Source organism: Thamnophis elegans, chromosome 6, assembly GCF_009769535.1.
Source record: "Thamnophis elegans isolate rThaEle1 chromosome 6, rThaEle1.pri, whole genome shotgun sequence".
NCBI classification, from domain to species: Eukaryota; Metazoa; Chordata; class Lepidosauria; order Squamata; family Colubridae; genus Thamnophis; species Thamnophis elegans.
The window spans coordinates 68,632,803-68,649,205 of NC_045546.1; the positions used below are offsets into that span (position 1 = coordinate 68,632,803).

Here is a 16,403-nt window from a genome sequence, read left to right on the forward strand (position 1 = left end):
TCAGCTTCTGAATAAACTAATATAGGAGTATGCTTCTACTTAGGGAATGGATTTATGGGGTTTGCAATTAATTGATATTTACCTTCCTGTTATTTTCCAACTCAAGATGCAAACTGCTTTCTCCATTGCTTGAAAGAGGCACCTCAGTGTTTTCACCACAAAGCACATTCTCTGCAATATGAATGTTTGGTGTCAAGAACATACATTCATTCTTTCTGGTTTCTGAGGAGAGGCAAAGCTGGTAGGAATAAGGCAGAGTCCCATCCTGAAAATTGGGTGGAAATAGGACTCCAGCTGTGGATTGGGGAGTAGGACCAAAGCACTGTAGGAATCTGGGACTGCCTGCATGCCGCAGTTTCATTGCAATTGCCAGAATCACTGTCAAGAGAAATAGGAATGACATCACAGCTAAGGCCACCACCAAATAGAACTGCAAATCCGACTGATCCTCTGAACTCTTCATCTGGTTTTTCATCTCTGGAAGGGCCTCTTGGAAGTTCTCAGCAAACACCAGGTTCAGAGTGACAGAGGCCGAGAGAGTCGGTTGTCCATTATCCTTCACCAGAAGGACCAGTCTCTGTTTCACAACATCTCTTTCCAAAAAGGTTCTTGCTGTCCTGATCTCACCCGTATGGGAGCCAACAGTGAAGAGGGCCGGTTCTGTGGCTTGAATCAGCTGGTAGGAGAGCCAGGCATTGTGTCCAGAATCAGCATCCACAGCCACCACCTTTGTTACCAGATAATCTGCCTCAGCTGAACGAGGGACCATCTCAAAGAGGGCAGAGTCCTTGGAGTCTGGTGAAGGGGACAGGATCTGGGGACTGTTGTCATTCCGATCCAGGATAAACACCCTGACTATGACCTTGCTGCTGAGAGGGGGACTCCCGCCATCTTGGGCCTTCACCTGCAGCTGGAATTCCCTGAACTGCTCATAGTCAAAGGATCGCTGGGCGTAGATGATCCCGGTCTCAGAGTGAATGGAGATATAGGAGGAGATGGGAAGTTCTTCAATGTTGCTGGTGAGGATTGAATATGTGATCTGTGAGTTTTGATCCACATCCAGATCAAAGGCTTGAATTTGGAAGATGGAGGCACCAGAAGGATTATTCTCTGGCACATAGATGCTATAAGAAGCTTTTTCAAAAGCAGGAGCATTGTCATTGATATCAGAGATCTGCAGCAAGATAGTTTTATTTGCGCTCAGTGGAGGGCTTCCCTTGTCAATGGCTGTGATTGTAATATTATACTGAGATGCTTTTTCTCTGTCCAGGGGTCTGTCTGTCATGAGCTTGTAATAATTTTTAGATGATGGAAGAATCTTGAATGGCAAATTATTTTGCAAATAGCAAGTAACCTCTCCATTATCACCAGCATCTCTGTCATGTACATTGATGAGAGCAGTAACTGTCCCAGACTGAGAATCTTCTAGAATGGGACTAAAAACAGATACAGTTATAATTTCTGGCACATTATCATTCTCATCAAGGACCTTTATTTCTACTTTGCAATGGGTCATTGATCCACCTCCATCTTTTGCTGCTACAGTCATCACATATTCTGAGCTTTCCTCAAAGTCCAATGGTTGCACAAGAAAAATCATTCCACTGGTTGAATCTAGCCTGAACTTCTTATTTGCACTCAGCGGTATATTGCTAAAATAATATCTGATTTGTGCATATGAACCTTCATCTTTATCTGAAGCTACAAGTTGCAGCACCAGGAACCCAACTGGTAGATTTTCCCTCAGATTGACAGTGTAGATTTCTTGGGTAAATATAGGCGGATTATCATTGGCATCAGTGACATTGATCCATATTTGGGCTGTTCCAGTTTTTCTGGGTTTCCCGCCATCTAGCACAGTAAGTGTTAGCTGAACTGTTGGTTCACTTTCGCGATCAAGTGGTTTCTGCAGTACTAAATCTGCAAATTTACTTCCATCTTGACTCTCTTTCACATCCAAAGTAAAGTAAGGATTGGTGCTAAGATGATAATTCTGTAAAGCGTTTGTGCCAATGTCTGGATCTTTGGCATTCCCAAGAAGGAATCTGGTGCCTATTTGTGTGGTTTCAATTATCTCCAACTGGATTATGCTACTGAGAAACTGTGGAGAATTATCATTAATGTCTTGTATCTCTATTTTTAGATGGTAAATATTTAACGGATTTTCAATAACTAATTCAATATTAAGAACACACAGTGGGATTTGGCCACATATTTCTTCCCTATCTATCCTGTCATTCACACAGAGGTTTCCATTTCCTGCACTAATTGTGAAATACTGCACCTTGTCCGCAGAGATGACATGCATTTTGCGACTTGCCAGTCCTTTGAGACTCAGTCCTAGATCCTTTGCAAGATTCCCCACTATAGAACCTTTTGACATCTCCTCGGGGATCGAATAATGAATCTGTTCGGAGACGGCCCGGTAGGAAAGCGACAAGACTAAGAGCGATAGTACTTGCCTTCGGATTGCTCTGCCATTCCCTCCTTGCCCTCGATCCATCTCCTCGGCGATAAAGTGACTGCCTCAAAATCTCAGCGGAATGCAGAATAGAAAACACTCTCGTTTCTTCTTAGTGTCTGGGACCTTCCCGTTTCGCAAGACTGCTTTGTCTTTTTAACTCCTGTCTTTTAACGAAATGCCGGAATCCTCCTTTGGGAAGCATCTGTATAACAAGCAGCTCTTCTCCATTCTCTTCGGCATCCCCGTTGGCTAACAGCAACACCATGAGGCCAGAGGGGAAAGTGCAAGAGATATATTCAAAAGTACTTGCATGTGATTCGTTTTATTTCAAAATAAATGCTATGTTAAGCAACAGATTTTGGACGAGTAGGTATTCTGGTGTTTATTTTTTGTTCTCTGGTTGTTGTGGGGATAATAGGAAGATGATGTGTTGAATATATTTTCGGGCTTTTTTCAATGAACTGGAATTTTTTATAAAAGTAATTAGAGTTCCTGAATCATCAGAATTAATTTTGTTCTAGTATGGTTTATTAAGGAGAGAAGATAATTTAAATCTGATATTCTTATCTCTGTTGTTTGAGATCCTTAAATTTAATATAGTTGTTGTTTTAATGCTGAAGACTTAAAATATGAACCCTAGTTAGGAGGCTAATTCAGTAACTCAGAAGCTGGCCTTTGATTGTAATTTTAAACTGGTTGGTATATTATCCAGTATTAGTATAAAAGCAGGTTGTCTCAATTTTGAAAAGATATTCTTTTGGTTCAGAGCATTTGGAGATAGGAGATTCCATTGGAACAACAGCTAGGCTCAGAAAAGCATGGAATCCAAAGCAATAAAATACTGTGTGAAAAACATGAAATATGAAAGTTTTGCAGTTTTGTTACACTTAAAAACTAAACCAAACCTGATGTCCAAACCAAAAATTCAGCCGTATTGATGTACAGAATGGTTTAAAATACAGTTGCTCGCCATGTTGTCTGAGTATTTCACGAATTTATGTTCAGAATGTTTGGATTGAACCATTTACTTTAGTGCAAGAACCAAAATAATAATAATAATTCTACACCTGAGAAATTTACATTCTAAAATTCAGTGCAGGATTGAAACAGCAGATTTATGAAGAATATTAAAGAAATAAAGTAAGAGCAGAACAGTTATGCACAACTTAATCAGTAATGATGTTTTCAGAGAAGTAGCCCATTTCTTTTCGATTTCCGAGCTATACCTACACGGTTCCTGGTCCAACTGCATAGCAATTGGTTGCTGGTCCTTCAATCAAAAGTTGTAAAAAGTTGCATTTCCTCAGTTTTATTTCTTCCTTATCACATTTTTGTTTCTTTGATATGTTTTGGAATGCATTTTAGAGATTTTAACAAATATAAAAATTTGAGCAAATAGTAAAAATCTTGCAAAAACAACCAAGTTACTCTTAGTCTATCCTAGGCCTTTTGCAGGCTTCTTTCATTCCACACACATATATATAATCAAGATATACCCAATATTTTTGTAAGTGACTAGCATGATTAATTAGTATGGCCTAAACCCCCTGTTGGTCTGTATATCAAATGCCATAGCGAACAGTGTAAGCCACCCCAAAATTGTAATCCTTAGCCTGTACTTACTCATAATTTGCATATCCAAATTCAGTATTACTGGTATATAATGAAATGTAGTGAAGTGGGATTGGTTATTTTGTTATTTAAATGAAATTAATATTTAGACTTCTAAATTGCAAGCTGCCTTGACAACTTTATATTAAAAAGTGACATCAGAAAGGAAGGAAAGAAATCTATTTAAAAAGTTTTAAGTTGTTTTGTATTATCATTTCTTTCTTTGAAAAAAAGAGGTATCTGGTAAACTCTAATTTGCTTTTACAATTGTAACAATATTTTTACGTTTGCCAAATTGGATTAGTTCAGAAAATTAGGCTTATTCACATCACATTAATTCATATACCACAAGTGGTTTTAGATAAGCTGTTACATCTCAACCCAAGTTTCCAATAGAATTGAAAACTGCTACTGGAGAAGCATAAGAAATCCATCAATTGTTATTCACGCTTGTATGCTATTTTTGCTCGTTATTTTTCTTTTTCATTCAAAGCATTCAACATGTTATTTGAACTCACAATATTGGGTCCCTTTCCATTTATTTCATTAAATCAAAAGATCTATGAAATAAAGTTTCAAAGAACTGGTAGTCTAAGTAGCTCTCACTTTCCACAACTCTCTTATTTTAATACACAACCCGACATATATGCATTCATGTGTGTCTCTCTCTCATACACAATAAATAATATATTTTCAATTAGAAGGAAACTACACTTACTCCAAAATCTGATCCTGAAATAATTCCAATTTATAAAAGATACATTAGAAACCAATGAAACGGTAGAGGTTTTTCTGTGCCATAAAGCTATAAGAAACAACAGGTGAAAGAGATCGTAATATAAAGTAAAATGTGTATCTAAAGCAATATACCATAATATATTTTAAAGGACGGTTATGACTATAAAGGTAGTACTGGTAAAAAAGAAAAAGGAAGAAAAGAAAACTCACCAAACTAGATTTATCCATCTCAGAATTTAGGATATTGAATCCATTGCTGGCCAAAAGCTCATCAGACTTTTGGTTGCATGAAATATATTCTGTAGGTTGAACTTTGGGTGCTGGAAAAGTAATTTCATGTATCTTGGACTCGGACGATAAACAGAGCTGATAGGAATAAGGAATAGTCCCTTCCTCATAATTGGGTGGGAATATAATGGCATTGCTTGAATGGGGAATGGGAGCAAAGCATGGAAGAAATGTCAGATTCCCCGACTGTCGGAGTTTCATCATAATAACTAGAGTTACAGTCAAGAGGAACAGAAAGGAGATCAAAGTTAAGGCCAGCACTAGATAGAACTGGAGCTCAGACTGTTGCTCTGAATCCATGGTTTGGTTATTTATTTCTGGCAGTGCCTCTTGGAAGTTTTCAGCAAAGATCAGATTGAGACTGACTGTAGCAGAGAGCGGGGGTTGCCCATTATCCTTCACTAAGACCACTAGCTTCTGTTTCAGAGCATCCCTTTCCAGAAACGTCCGCAGTGTCCTGATTTCACCCGTGTGGGCCCCAATTGTGAAGAGTCCTGGCTCAGTAGCTTGCAGTAGATGATAAGACAGCCAGGCATTGTGCCCAGAGTCAGAGTCCACAGCCACCACCTTTGTAACCAGGTACCCCATCTCTGCCGAGCGAGGCACCATCTCAAAGGAGGCTGAGCCCTCTGCTCCTGGAGAGGGATACAGAATTTGAGGGCTTTGGTCATTTTGGTCCTGGATGAACAATCTCAATGTGGCATTGCTGCTGAGAGGTGGGGAGCCTCCATCTTCAGCCTTCACCTGTACTTCAAACTCCCTGAGTTGCTCATAGTCAAAAGACCTTTGAGAATAGAGGGTGCCACTTTCTGAGTTAATGGAGAGGTAAGATGGGAGAGGTAGTGCCTCTATTTTGCTAGTGAGCATGGAGTAGGTGATCCTAGCGTTGCCACCAAGATCGGGGTCTATAGCTTTGATGCTGAAGATGGAGGTGCTAGCAGGATTGTTCTCTGCCACATAAACAGTGTATGAGGATTTCTCAAAGGTAGGGGCATTATCATTGATATCTGAAATCTCCAGTGAGATGGTTTTCTGTGTAGAAAGAGGGGGCATACCTTTGTCTGTGGCTGTGATTGTAAGATTGTATGCTGGGGTGCTTTCTCTATCTAAGGGACCATCTGTTAGCAGCTTATAGTAGCTATTAGCTGCTGATACTATTCTGAATGGGGAAGCATTCTGTAAATGGCAGTTGACCTCCCCATTATCCCCCGAATCTTTATCCTTTATATTGATAAGGGCAACTAATGTTCCTAATGGAGAGTTTTCAGGAATTTCTCTGGATGAGGAAGCGAGAATCACTTCTGGGGCATTGTCATTCACATCTACCAGATTTACTTCAATGTTACAATGAGCCACTAAGCCACCTCCATCTCTTGCTTCTACCACCATTGTGTATTTCTCTGTTTCCTCAAAATCCAGCTCTTCCCTTATTGTTATAATTCCATTATGTGGCTCTAACTCAAATTTTTGATGCACATTATCATCAATGTTGCCAAAGCAATAGTTGATCTGGCCATTGGAACCATCATCTTTGTCTGTAGCTTTGACTTCTATTACAGTAGATCCCTTTGACACATTCTCTTTGAGGCTGATTTTGTACACTTTTTGACTGAAGACAGGTGGGTTGTCATTAGCATCTATGACTGTAATCAGTATTTTGGCTGTTCCAGTTTTTGCAGGGTTTCCTCCATCAAGAGCAGTAAGGGTTAAACTAACAGTACTTTCACTTTCACGATCCAATTGTTTTTCCAGTACTAATTCTGCATACTTGTTTAAAGAGTCTTGCTTGCTAATTGCTAAAATGAAATATTTATTAATGCTTAAATGATAATTCTGAAGAGAATTTGTTCCAATATCAGGATCTTCTGCTTGTCGAAGAAGAAATGTAGCTCCTGGTAAAGAGGATTCACTTATCTCTAGTTTGATATCATCATTTACGAAATGTGGTGCATTGTCATTAATATCCTGGATCTCTACTGTTATGTAAAATATGTCCATGGGGTTTGTACTCACCACTTCAAAACTGATGGGGCAAAGTGCAGTTTCCCCACAGATTTCCTCTCTGTCAATCCTGTCTTTTACATACAGATTCCCATTTTCAGCATTAATGGAAAAGTATTGCTTTTTGCCTAAAGAAAGGATATGCAGGTTGCGATTTCCCACTTCTGCAATACTCAGTTTCAGATCCTTGGCAAGATTCCCCACAACGGAACCCTTTCCCATTTCCTCTGGAATTGAATAGCGAAGATGCTCTGAGACAGTCTGGCAGACGAAAGACAATAAGAAGAGGAGATGTACTTGCCTTTTTACAAATCTGCTCTTAGCTTTGCTCCTGCTGTCCATCTCACCTGCGGTGAAAAGTGCTTTGTGCAATCCAGTAAACTGAGGAGTTTAAATTCCCAGTAGAAAGAAAGCATCAAGAGGTTCCTGGGATTCTCCTGAGTTTTATCCACACTGCAGTGGTTTTCTTTTCTCTGCCATGGTCGGTGAATGTCCCTCAATCCTCTCTTTGACTGCTCTGCACTTGGTGACTGGATAGTCAGAAGGCAGGAAGCCCCATTAGATTTCCAGCTCCTTTCTATGTTGGCCAACAGCGGCGCTCTGAGTCTCAAATGCAGAACTGCAAGAAGCATCTTAAATACATTCAGATTTTTCCCATTTTGATTATTTTGATTGTGATGGACAGCTGAATCTGTAGCGCTTATAGTAAATAATGTGTGTTCAAACAGTTTTTTGTGTACTTTTATCAATAGAACAAGCAATATTTCATCTCCGTATCTAGATAGCCACACTTCATTTCTACAGCATTCCTATCTCCAGTGACCCTTCTCTCCTGATAATCAATGTGCCACAAAAGCAAAATGTATGCAAGTTTCTGAGTGCTCCTGAGCATTTCATTGGATTAAATTCATATAACTGAATCACAATATTGGTGGTACCTGATTATACTGACTTTTCATGAAGAAAAGAAAGATTGTTGTGAAATTACAATGTAATCTATTGAATACCATTTTGCATCTAAAGTAAACTGAGGAAGAACACCAATGCCAGTGTCTAGAAGTGCTGTCCTTGTTATATTGCCTGTGGTGAGTTCACACATTATATGTTAGGGTATTTGGCTCAATTAGTAATTGTATAGTACACAGAAATTTGTAGCTGAAAGATCTTGATGGTGTTCTAATATATTTCATGACTGGTTCAGTGAAATTAAAACTTTGAATTTACAAATATGTATGCATGATAATACAATTCTATTAATAAATATATATTTCCTTGTGAAGGATTTTTAATAAACTTTGTCAAGGTGTTCATTTGAACTCTCTAAAGGCTTAGCACTGTGATGTAGGATAGAATTCCTCCAAACAAGCTGCTATGCACACATTCTATGGGGAAAAATGGAAATTATATCCTTTAAATATAGGATAATGAAATATAAAGATTTTCTTCAGCTTTGAACCCTGTTTTCATCATCTAGCATGTTTAGTTGTGTTGCCAATGCTTCGAACAAGTCTTAGGAAAGTTGGTTAGGTAATTTTAAATTACTTTTAAACCTAATCCTTAGATTTTTGGTTCTCACTTTATAAAGATGTAGAAGAAATGAAGTAATATTCACTTCTTGTCATTAAATTAAACCTTATTTATTTAAAACAGAATATTATAAGGAACAGGAATGATTTAGATCTTGCCAAAGTTTATTGTTGAGTGGTCATCTAAAGCAGTGTTTCTTGACCTCTGTAGCTGTAAGATGTCATAATTCCCGGGTCAGCATGCTGGGAGTTGAAATCCATACATCTAAAAGTTGCTGAGGTTGGGAAACACTGCTTTAAAATGATAGAGTTTTTCTTGGAACTAATCATATTCTTATTAGTGGCCCATCAATAATGTCTGGATGGAAAGAATGGAAGATTTCATCCTCTTCTTACTCTCAACCAGCTGCAGTGCAATCTTTGCCTGCTCCATGTTAAAAGTAGTGTTTTCTGGCTTTGGCAGCTGAAGTCCTGCAATCCAATTTATCTATTGGGGTTTAAATTTTGCTTTGAAGACCCCTTTATTTCAAATGGCTACTGTATGCAGTGACAGGAATATTTCGTCAACTGGGTTACAATAGTATGCTGCCAGTCCTAGGCTGCATCAAGGAAGGAATAGTATCAAGATCAAGTGAACCATTAGTATTACTTTACACTGCAATGGTAAGACCATACTTGGAATACTGCACCTACTTCTGGTCACCACTATACAAATATATATGCGTGCGTGTGTGTGTGTGTGTGTGTGTGTGTGTATGTATGTATGTATGTATGTATGTATGTATGTATGTATATAATTAAATATATATTCTTATTCTCCAAAGCACTAGAGGGCAGGACAAGAAGTAATGGATGGAAAATGTGACATCTGTGTCTCTCTGGGAGATTAAGAAAAAGTGGACTGCAGACATTATTCTGAGAGGTCTTATAATAACTTCCTGCAACCCCATTGAGCATCAGACCTGGATAGTTCCAAAACAAAGGCATTGTGTATGGTCTCTTAAGTGTGGCATGTATCGTAGCAAACATGGATGAATTATTTAACCAATCATTGTGAGTGACTAGACTCAAAAGAAGATTAAATGAGAAATAATATGATTGCTTCTTTTCTCCAAACATGGACTCTGTGCAGAGAAGTGGTGAAACAGTTTAGGAAAAGATGAGATGCACAACAATCCAACCTTCTCAGTCTGACCATTTGGCACATTTTGGGCGGGTAGCTAATGTGTCCCTAGTTTTTTTAAAAAAAACCCAGCAATAAATGATAAACGTCATGAATTGTATCCATTTTTAATCATATTCCTGGCAGATTGTGAAGGTTCAATTTCTTAGTTGGCAAAAGCTCTAATTAATAGATTCCTGAAGAAACTGCAACGACATCTCCAACTTTTCACCAGAATCAAGTTAGAAGCCTAGATGTCTTTCTTGGAGGGTGTTCAGGGTTCTCCGAGACACCTGATCCTTGTCTCAATATCCCAATGTGATTTTGATATCATGGAATGCCTCTGTAGGCATTCTAATGTGTGCAGATTCCAGATTCTCTGTTTCTCTTTTGCCCTTCTTGAAAAGGTCCAGTCTAAATTTCTAAGGGTTGTATTAATGCAGTTCTAAAGGAGGCAGGGCTGTTCAATATCGAAACTAGTGCATGGATCTGCATTATAACACATTGGCTGAAACTACTGTTCTTCTCGACAGGATTGAGCCCTTTCCTTATCAATATGGATTAGAACCATTTTATTAAAACTCCAGCATCTCACCTCTCCAAGAAGGAATTCCTAATGATGGGCTCTAAATATGCACTTAGTGCATTTAAACAAAGTATTAAATATCAGGAAGTTCAATAGGACAGGAAGAATGTTTTCTTGAACAGACAGGGCCCACTTCCCAAACCAGCTAAATATTTATATTATGGTATATAGCTGTCTCCAAATTTTGGAGGGCACTAACTATAGCATGCTGTAAATGCTCTGCTCAGAGCAATTCTGGAGGGCCTATAGAAAAAAGTTCCATATGATCTGGGTCTCTGTGGAAAAGGGGCCATTGAAAGTGCAACCAATATCCTGTTGTATTGTCCTCTCTACAGCGATCCATGGACTCTTAACTGATTAAATATTCCAGGAAACTCTGATTATTTTTATATAAAAGTTTATTGTTGGAGCAGTATGATTCAGTTTCTCTGAATTTAGCTAAGTTTTGTTGCAATGTCTATAAAATTAGGCAGACTTTGGTCACCCATTGATTTCTCCATCAATTGTAATATATTACTATGGCTTGTTCTGTTGTTTTGTTTTATTTTAATGTTTAATTTTTTTGTGCTGGTCCATTAACTGTAATAAAGATCAAATTAGACTGAATAATGCCTGCAGAGTTTTTATTACATGCAAAATGTCCAAGAACTCTGCTTATGTTAATGAGGACTTTATTTTAAAGTGACCAAGATCTGTTTTTTGAGATCTGCATGTTTTCCCAAGTCATTGCCAAATCATTTCATACAAATTAATCTAAATTGTTTTACAGTAGTGCTGTATTTGGTATGTAAAAGCTTCTAAACTATACTTTTTTGTCCTTTCTTCTGTATGAAATTTACATTTCCAGCCTTTGAAATTCATACAATGGCTTTATTGTTTAACTGAATTCTATTTATATCAAGCAGCTGTAATTAGGTTTTGTCACAAAAATCTTTTCACTGATTTTTTTTTCATGTATCTCAAAACTATCTTCTATATTTTAAATGTGGAAGTCTACAACTGCAATAGGCAAAAATCACTATATAGTTGCAGATGTTATAAATGCAACTCATATTTTGTCCCTCTTTGTGAGTTCCTAAGGTTGGGATGGCTTCAACCATTTTCATGCACGTGCAAATAAGAGAGTGATGAAGTGACACAGGTTCTTCTTTTCTTATAATCTGCTGCTTAAGTGTAGTGAATAATGAGGAACTGTCATTTACTGACTTAGACTTGTGAACCTATGTCACATGATCACTCTCTTATTAGCACTATAAAAAAGAGTTCCGAATTGTAAACTGCTTTGACAGATTTATCAGAAAGTGTGGAATATGTTAGGAAAAAAGGAGAACAGCTAACAAAAAGCCCAAGTTGTTTTTCATTATCATATATCACTTGAAAATCAGCATGCCTCCCTGGAGCCATCTTTGAGCATTTTCAGGGTTGCCACAGCAAGGCTTCCTGGAGCTGTGGGAACGGAAGCGGGTGGGGGGGAGTAGAGATAGCTGAGGGGGATATGAAGCCAAAATAACATTATTTCTTCTGGGAACCAAGGACACTCTCACCAGCACCTGGAGAGGTGTGGTAGGGAGGCATCCAGGGTGGAGAGAGAGACCTGTTTGGGGCATAAGATGGATGTGTGTAATGTAGGGGAGAACTTTGGACTGTGAATCGGTTGGGAAAACCTGGGGGATTTCAGATTTGGGTTTTCACCAGCTGTGCTAATAATAATATGCCTAATAAATCTATACTTTGAGAAACTCTGCCTTGGAGTTTTGATTTCCTATGGGTTATTACTTGGAACTCTGATAGCATGTACACTTGATATAGCATTTTTGAATTGTTTTTATGCCTCCTAATTTGTAACAAAATTTCTTCTGTGCTTGGTTGATTAGATTACTCTGTAACTCAAATATAATTACCGTACTATTCAGAGTATAAGATGCTCTGGAGTATAAGACACACATTAGTTTTTGTGTAGGAAAACAAGAAAAAAAATTCCGCCTCTGCCTGCTAGCATCCATCGATATTCATCTAGCTAGCGTCCTTGCAGCAAACAGCAAATAGCCTGGTTAGCTTCAGCATGTTATCACAGCCTGATTCAGCATGAGCAGCTGATTGGTGGTTAGATCGGGCTCCCAGAATACCACTAATCAACTGTTCCAAGTTGTGGGGATCGCCACAGACCATCACTGCCTCTGCATGTTATGTTTTTGACCTACATGCGTCACATTTTTGGCCTTTGTACGTAGCATTTTCTCCCTTTGCGCACTCTATTTTAGATCATTGCAGGCTGCTAGGATTGCCATACCACATCATTGCATTTTCGGCTCCTGCGCATTCCATTTTTGGCCTCTGCGCGTCACGTTTTCGGCTTCCGTATGCCCCATTTTGACCTCCACATGTCATGTTTTCAGCCAGTTCCAGGTGACAGGGATCCCTGTGGCCTGGAACGGGTCTAAAATGGAGTGTGCAAAGGCTGAAAACACGACACATAGAAGCTGAAAACAGTCAAAGATAAAGGCCAGTGGGTGGCCTGGGCTTTGACAACATTTGCTGTATATGATGCACAGTCATTTCCACCCGCTTATACTCCCCAAAATATGGTAATCTGTTAACATAAATATATAGAGAGCAGAAGTGATTTTAAACAAATTATAGTCACAATGGAAAACACGATGTGTTTTCATACTATTAAGTTCATAAAAATACCCAACACTCAATATTGGTATTCATTACTGAGATATTTCATATGTACTAAATAAGGTGAATCATTCTGAATGCTTCAAACGCTCTCTATATTATCAGAAGATTTGTTATAGTAGAAGCATTAAAAAGTTACCTTTCATTATTACTTATTACTTATTATTACTTATTACATTTCATTCAAAAGTTAGATATGATCAAATGTACTTATTTAATTCAATAGAAAAAAAACTACAAAAAACCCATCAATTCTAAGGTTTTTCAATAACTACTTATGAAATACCTATCTTTCTTTAAAAATGAATTAGTAATAAAGTGACAGATAGCTGCATGAACAAAACAGAAAATAATTTTCTTTCTATACAGAACTTAAAGAATTGGCTAATTGGTACAGACACTTGGCAACTGACTCGTAAGACAACTGTAATCCCACAAGGCACTGTGATAATCTTTTGCAAATTTCTGATAAACAAAGTCAATGGGGAAGTCAGATTCACTTGACAACATTAGTAAAGTGACAACTGCACTGATTCACTTACCAACTGTCTGCCAAGAAAGGTCACAAAATGCAGAAACACTTTCTCGCTTAGCAAAAGAAATTGCTGGGCTCAGTGGTGAAGGAGTACTTGTATAGAATAAAACAGATAACCTTATTTTTACACAGAAATCAAAGGATCTGGTAGCTTTTATAGAATCTTTTAACATTTTCAATTTCATTAACAAGATATATTAAGTTGTTACTCTTCAAAAGAAAACTCACCAAATCAATTTTCTCCATCTCAGAATTTAGGACATTAGTAGGCAGAAGAACATCAGAATTTTGGTTGCATGAAATATATTCTGTAGGTTGAACTTTGGGTGCTGGAAAAGTAATTTCGTGTATCTTGGACTCGGACGATAAACAGAGCTGATAGGAATAAGGAATAGTCCCTTCCTCATAATTGGGTGGGAATATAATGGCATTGCTTGAATGGGGAATGGGAGCAAAGCATGGAAGAAATGTCAGATTCCCCGACTGTCGGAGTTTCATCATAATAACTAGAGTTACAGTCAAGAGGAACAGAAAGGAGATCAAAGTTAAGGCCAGCACTAGATAGAACTGGAGCTCAGACTGTTGCTCTGAATCCATGGTTTGGTTATTTATTTCTGGCAGTGCCTCTTGGAAGTTTTCAGCAAAAATCAGATTGAGACTGACTGTAGCAGAGAGCGGGGGTTGCCCATTATCCTTCACTAAAACCACGAGCTTCTGTTTCAGAGCATCTCTTTCCAGAAACGTCCGCAGTGTCCTGATTTCACCCGTGTGGGCACCAATTGTGAAGAGTCCTGGCTCAGTAGCTTGCAGTAGATGATAAGACAGCCAGGCATTGTGCCCAGAGTCAGAGTCCACAGCCACCACCTTTGTAACCAGGTACCCCATCTCTGCCGAGCGAGGCACCATCTCAAAGGAGGCTGAGCCCTCTGCTCCTGGAGAGGGATACAGAATTTGAGGGCTTTGGTCATTTTGGTCCTGGATGAACAATCTCAATGTGGCATTGCTGCTGAGAGGTGGGGAGCCTCCATCTTCAGCCTTCACCTGTACTTCAAACTCCCTGAGTTGCTCATAGTCAAAAGACCTTTGAGAATAGAGGGTGCCACTTTCTGAGTTAATGGAGAGGTAAGATGGGAGAGGTAGTGCCTCTATTTTGCTAGTGAGGATGGAGTAGGTGATCCTAGCATTGCTACCAAGATCGGGGTCCACAGCTTTGATGCTGAAGATGGAGGTGCTAGCAGGATTGTTCTCTGCCACATAAACAGTGTATGAGGATTTCTCAAAGGTAGGGGCATTATCATTGATATCTGAAATCTCCAGTGAGATGGTTTTCTGTGTAGAAAGAGGGGGCATACCTTTGTCTGTGGCTGTGATTGTAAGATTGTATGCTGGGGTGCTTTCTCTATCTAAGGGACCATCTGTTAGCAGCTTATAGTAGCTATTAGCTGCTGATACTATTCTGAATGGGGAAGCATTCTGTAAATGGCAGTTGACCTCCCCATTATCCCCCAAATCTTCATCCTTTATATTGATAAGGGCAACTAATGTTCCTAATGGAGAGTTTTCAGGAATTTCTCTGGATGAGGAAGCGAGAATCACTTCTGGGGCATTGTCATTCACATCTACCAGATTTACTTCAATGTTACAATGAGCCACTAAGCCACCTCCATCTCTTGCTTCTACCACCATTGTGTATTTCTCTGTTTCCTCAAAATCCAGCTCTTCCCTTATTGTTATAATTCCATTATGTGGCTCTAACTCAAATTTTTGATGCACATTATCGGCAATGTTGCTAAAGAAATAGTTGATCTGGCCATTGGAACCATCATCTTTGTCTGTAGCTTTGACTTGTATTACAGTAGATCCCTTTGACACATTCTCTCTGAGGCTGACTTTGTACAATTTTTGACTGAAGACAGGTGGGTTGTCATTAGCATCTATGACTGTAATTTGTATTTTGGCTGTTCCAGTTTTTGCAGGGTTTCCTCCGTCAAGAGCAGTAAGGGTTAAACTAACAGTACTTTCACTTTCGTGATCCAATTGTTTTTCCAGTACTAATTCTGCATACTTGTTTAAAGAGTCTTGCTTGCTAATTGCTAAAATGAAATATTTATTAATGCTTAAATGATAATTCTGAAGAGAATTTGTTCCAATATCAGGATCTTCTGCTTGTGGAAGAAGAAATGTAGCTCCTGGTAAAGTGGATTCAATTATCTCTAGCTTGATATCACCATTTAAGAAATGTGGTGCATTGTCATTAATATCCTGGATCTCTACTGTTATGTAAAATATGTCCATGGGGTTTGTACTCACCACTTCAAAACTGATGGGGCAGAGTGCAGTTTCCCCACAGATTTCCTCTCTGTCAATCCTGTCTTTTACATACAGATTCCCATTTTCAGCATTAATGGAGAAGTATTGTTTTCTGCCTACTGAAAGGATATGCAGGTTGCGATTTCCCACTTCTGCAATACTCAGTTTCAGATCCTTGGCAAGATTCCCCACAACGGAACCCTTTCCCATTTCCTCTGGAATTGAATAGCGAAGGTGCTCTGAGACGGTCTGGCAGACGAAAGACAATAAGAAGAGGAGACGTACTTGCCTTTTTACAGATCTGCTCTTAGCTTTGCTCCTGCCGTCCATCTCACCTGCGGTGAAAAGTGCTTTGTGCAATCCAGTAAATTGAGGAGTTTAAATTCCCATTAGAAAGAAAGCATCAAGAGGTTCCTGGGATTCTCCTGAGTTTTATCCACACTGCAGTTGTTTTCTTTTCTCTGCCATGGTCGGTGAGTGTCCCTCAATCCTCTCTTTGA

The 16,403-nt window shown here is 38.8% G+C and overlaps 1 protein-coding gene across 1 annotated transcript; it reads right to left on the bottom strand.

The window, feature by feature from the left end:
- On the bottom strand, nt 1-16,403 carry LOC116510750. Its single transcript, XM_032220398.1, is given in 5 exon segments — nt 1-33; nt 77-2,479; nt 2,481-2,534; nt 4,946-7,494; nt 13,803-16,403. Coding segments are annotated over 5 exon segments (7,470 nt in total). The 5' UTR covers nt 16,234-16,403.